This window comes from Cyprinodon variegatus, unplaced genomic scaffold (assembly GCF_000732505.1).
Source record: "Cyprinodon variegatus isolate N-32 unplaced genomic scaffold, C_variegatus-1.0 Scaffold624, whole genome shotgun sequence".
Classification (NCBI taxonomy): domain Eukaryota; kingdom Metazoa; phylum Chordata; class Actinopteri; order Cyprinodontiformes; family Cyprinodontidae; genus Cyprinodon; species Cyprinodon variegatus.
In genome coordinates, this window is record NW_015151077.1 from 61391 (window position 1) to 66465 (window position 5075).

Consider the following 5075-nt stretch of genomic DNA (forward strand, 5'->3'; position numbering starts at 1 on the left):
TTCCCTCGTCTTTAGAAGTTTTTAAGTCTGTAAAAAAGAAGTTTTTGGGGAAAAAGAAGAAGTAGTATTTATTTTTATTTTTTTAGACTTTAGAAACTCAGAAGCTGATCAAATATCGGGTTAAATATCGGTGGGGTGGTCGATGTCCGATATTCAGTTTTAAGGCCGATGCAGGCCGATACCGATAGGGGGCCGATTATATCGTGCATCACTAGTTTGAACGGTTTGCCTGAACTGTCTTTGGACTCCTGAGCCTGCCTGTTCTGATTTGTTTGCCTGATCCGGCTTCGGACTCCTGCTCGGTCGCCAGGACAGCACTGTGGACACTCTGGGCAGCGCCCGTCGTACCTTGTTGGTAGCCCACCAGCTGAATCCTACCTCCTTCTCTGGCTGACTGAACTTGTAAACCAGGTTAGTCACTCACGTTCATAATCTTCCTCTGTTAGATTTACGTGGTCACTAACCTGAGTTTCCTCTCTACAGGTTCTCCCGCCTTGGCTGCTGCTACTACAGAACCGCAGCCCGATGTTTCTAAATAAATGCTTTTTGAGTAATCCCATTGTCTGTCTTGACTGAATACTGGGCCCTCAGTTCTGTGCTGTGACAAGTGGCCCTCAGAAAAGAGTCGAAAGAAGAATAAAGAGAAAACAAGAAGACACACAGGAAGTCTGTTTCAAAAATATAAACAATAAATGAATATAAATGCCATTGAAGAGTAAACAGTACTAATTAATACAAGAAGTATTTGGTGGCAACAAAATCTTCCTCTTAATCCGTCTATAGTTGCAGGTATCATTGCAATTGCAGTTTACCATCTGCTGGCTCTGCGCGCGTGTGCTGCTTCATTTTTGATTCTGGTACAAGTTTAGTTGTACAAGACGAGTGGCTGAAGCATCTTTGCTGCTCCAGCTGCGCGGTGGAAAGTGGGTCTGATGCGCGTTGGGCAGAGCTACCCTCTCTTTTCATTGTCTGTAGCAATGGCGGCTATAGTTGCTGTGATCAGTGGGAATAAAGTAGTTTTAATATGTTTTTAAGTGAGAAAGTCCACATGAAGACTTCATCTGTGCAGTCAGTTAATCCAGAATCTAGTTTTCATGTATGTAATCCAAACTGCAGGCACCAGGATAATAAAAGCGAACATGTTTTGCTGGGCAATTTCAGCATTTTAAGTTATTTTAGGCATTAATAAACCGTTTCAGAGGAGTGATTATAGTGATCTGTATCATCAGCGATGTGTCTGTCTCCCTGCCAGCTCCCAGATCAGCTTCTCTGATTGGTTGACGCGCGTCCATCAGCAAAAGTTAAATTTTTCCAATTCCAGTAGCTGCTGCATTTGCAGCACGTTTTGAGTGTCAGATGCTCAAAATCCCATGACGCGTTGCTTCAGCTGCACAGCTGCACTGCACTTGCTGCTCAAAATGCGCTGCAAGACCTTTTGCTGCACCTTGATGTACATCAACCAATGACTTTGCATTAGAGACTGACACGGGAGTGGATTTTCACTCCTGTCCTGTCCCACTCCCACAGAAAGAAATTGTGTCCCGTCCCAATCCCGGGCCAGAGTAGAAATCTTAATCAGTTAAGTTCCTGTTTCTAACTGTAGTAACTGTTGGTCCCTCCATTGTTGTTTCTGAGTGCGGGTGAAAAACTCGGGTGAAAACTACATGACCCAAAAACCAACAGTTTTTGGGTCATGTAGTTTTTTTTGACTCGCATTATAGTGTAGGCTTCAAGGAAAAAAACTACAAAATGGCGGAGCCAGTACTGGATTTTTTTTCTTTCTATTTTATTTCATTTTTTGGCATCGATACTAGTTTTTTTTTTTTTTGTTACTATTGGTTTGCTCCCGCTCCAGTCTGCTCCTGTTAATGTTTAATCCTGTACCTTACCAATCACGTGATCGTTACTAATACTGACTCCCATCCCATTCAGGGATTCCTGAAAAAAGGCAGAAGATGTCTTTCAGTCACCAATGCTCACATTCAGTGACAAACAGGAGCTCTTTCAAGCTGGGCACCGTTTCATTCACAACACCTGTCCCATCAACCAGGAATCAGAATCAGAAATACTTTAATAATCCCAGGGAGAAATTACTTTCATTACATTAATCCATCTGTAATAGAGTGACTATAGGACCAGTTGATATCACACAATTTGATACAATATATATAATTATGGGGTCCCTGCTCCATCTCTCCAGCAGGGGCGGAGCTAGATAGGGGGCCAGAGGGGGCCAGGGCCACCCTTAGCCAATCATTGGCCACCCTAACCTGTTTTCCCTCTAATACAGATGGTGGCAGCAGTAATACTCTCAAGTGGAATGTTACAACTTATTAAACATTTTCATTTTCTATATGTAAACAATTACCTGACAACAAAAACCCTGTGGTTAATTATGCATATCAATATACTAACATTAAATAATTCACACCATTTTCAGAACTAGTTTTGTCTTATAATGGTTAAAGAGAAAATTTTGCCTCTGTAAGTTATCCAGGAATCTTCACTGAAATTAGAGATAACTAACTACTTAAATAATACTTAATAAGTAATTTAATGTAGATAGATTGGTACATGTAAATATTAATTTTATGCTGAATGATTATTAATAAAAGTAGGTTAGTAATGACAATGAATAACTCAAAACTGAAAGAACTTTGTCCACTCCACCTTTAATTTAGACAGCATGGATGTTTAAACATATGCGTATATTTGTTAGCGAAGGCTGTAGAAAACTATAGTTTGTGTTTATTTAGAAAATACAGATGGTGGGATTCTTCATTTTCCTGTTGGAACACTGTAGATAGACTCTCAGGTTCTGCCACCTATCCAATGTACACTATCCTTCAGTGTACATTGGTTATTGCCTGGCCACCCTGACTAAAGTTTTCTGGCTACGCCTCTGCTCTCCAACAGTTTGGGGGTCCTTGGCCTGGAAAACGTTGAAGACCCCTGCTCCAGGGGACTGAGCCCCCCTGCTCCAGGGGACTGAGCCCCCCTGCTCCAGGGGACTGAGCCCCCCTGCTCCAGGGGACTAAGCCCCCACCGGCTTTACTCCTGGAGGCGCCCCTGCTTGACAGGAGAAAAAAAGCTGGCCCTGATCCAACTGGAAGTCCGGCCGGCATCTTCTGAAAGTGTTGCCTAAACATCGAGCTGACAGACCCGGTGGACCTGAAAAGGTCCAAAGTTAGAGTCCAAGCGGTCCGATCAGTGGCCCAAACCCAAACGGTCCGGTTCGACGCACAGAGTTCTAGGATTTTTGGGCTAAAACCAAAAACCGGCGCTTTGCAGAAAAAAAGTGCAGCTATATGTTTCCAGTGAAACTGCAGACAGATTTAAGTGTCTTTCTGTTCAAACTGCGGATCAGATCAGATCTGGACCGACAGGACAATCACCGAACCTTTACAGCACATTCACTTTTTAACCTCTAAAATCCCAGGGAGCCAAACTTACCCGTCAGTCCGGTGCAGAGCAGACAGAGGAGCAGCTGGAGAACATGGCTGTTGCACATGATAAAAAAGAAATAGATAAAAAGCGGCTCTGCAGCGTGGATCAGGCGGCTGGGTTTACTGTAAAGGACGCGTGAACCGTGGACGGTCACGACTTAACGGGACAGATTTCCTGCAGTTGAGGAAAACGGTTTAGTAACCAGACTGGACCCGCCTACAGAGCAGGGAACTGTCTCGGTACTGCCTCCCCAGACAAATCACCAGCTTTAAACCTGCAGAAGATGTGTGTGGGACCACTGCAGAACATAACCAGAGGAGCAAAACCTGAAGCAAGGAGTTATTTTCTCCTGGAGGACGTTGGAGGGCTGGCTGGTAAAGTTCAATCTGTAATCTGATTGGTCTTTATGTTCTCAGTCTGCAGATTAACCTGCTGTTCCCACACTTTCTAAGAGTAAAATGGGATTGAGGCTATTAGTTATCAAGTTAATATAATGTGCAACCAACCAACCAGTTTTCCTCTGAGACTCAGACACCCTGTCTATCTGATAATGCTTTTCATCAGAGTGCTTCAAGTTATGTTGCTATAGGGTTAAGCTGCTGGAGGACATGGGGACCACTTTTCCTCTCTGCTCCATGCATGGCATAAATATCATTAAGCAGAGACTGCAGTTGCTTACGGGCCCACAACTTCTTAGGGGCCCCATCACTGACACTTTGTGGGCCCTGTTCGCAATTGTAGACTAGGACGTCTCTTTGCAGACGTCCTTTCAAACCCACCTGATACTGAAGAGACTGACCAGACCATATTTATACCACAACACATGCCAGATCAACATGATGGTGAGACAGTTGGTAATAAATACACTCATGTAATATTTTTCGAACCGCAATAAAGATCTTAAAAGAACAATGTATTTGAGCATTTTATTTTTTACACTACGACTTGGAATTATGGGTAATCCAGAGCATAGATTAAAAACATAACCGTTAGGTACAATGTGTTAGCGACGATGGATATCAAAAAGAGGTACTTAAGCAGATTCCAGAAAAGAAAAAGCAAAGAAGAGCTGCTGGAAGAACGGAACAAACTTCCCAAAATACACACGTTCTTTCAATGAACTGAAGAGGGAGAAGAGGACGTTGCTGCTACAGTGAGTAAAGATGGCGACCAGGAGGTGAATGGAGAGAGCGTGGGTGAGGATGGGGGCTGTGAAGAACAAGGCAGCCCAATGGCTTGTTGTGCTAACGTGGTGGTTTGCTGTCACCAATGGTTCCGTTCAAGGTCACTACATTATACACTGCACAGTTACTGTTTTCCAGGTGTGATCTTATACTACTGAGAATTGCATAATTGTTTCTTTTTGGCCGATTTATGGAACTGTCGCCGTTATCCTAAACCTTTTTCGCGTGTTGTACTTCATATGGGGCCCACCCAGATAATGTTGCTTAAAGCCTAAACTCAGTGTTTCTCAATAACAGCCCAGAAACCTGTCCGATCTAGAGTAGATCTGTGTGGAGGAATGGGCCAAAATCCCTCCTGCAGTGTGTGCAAACTTGATGAAAAACTATAGGAATTGTTAGACCTCTGGAATTGCAAACAAATGCTACTGTACCAAATATTAACAT

The 5075-nt window shown here is 43.3% G+C and overlaps 1 protein-coding gene across 1 annotated transcript in view; it reads right to left on the minus strand.

The window, feature by feature from the left end:
• LOC107096438 (A disintegrin and metalloproteinase with thrombospondin motifs 17-like) overlaps positions 1-3661 on the minus strand; it is a 38586-nt gene extending 34925 nt beyond the window's left edge. The window contains exon 1 of the mRNA XM_015393089.1: positions 3454-3661. Within this exon, the coding sequence (XP_015248575.1) occupies positions 3454-3511 (58 nt within the window). The 5' untranslated portion in view covers positions 3512-3661. The remainder of the gene's footprint in view (positions 1-3453) is intronic.
• Positions 3662-5075: the final 1414 nt, after the last annotated feature.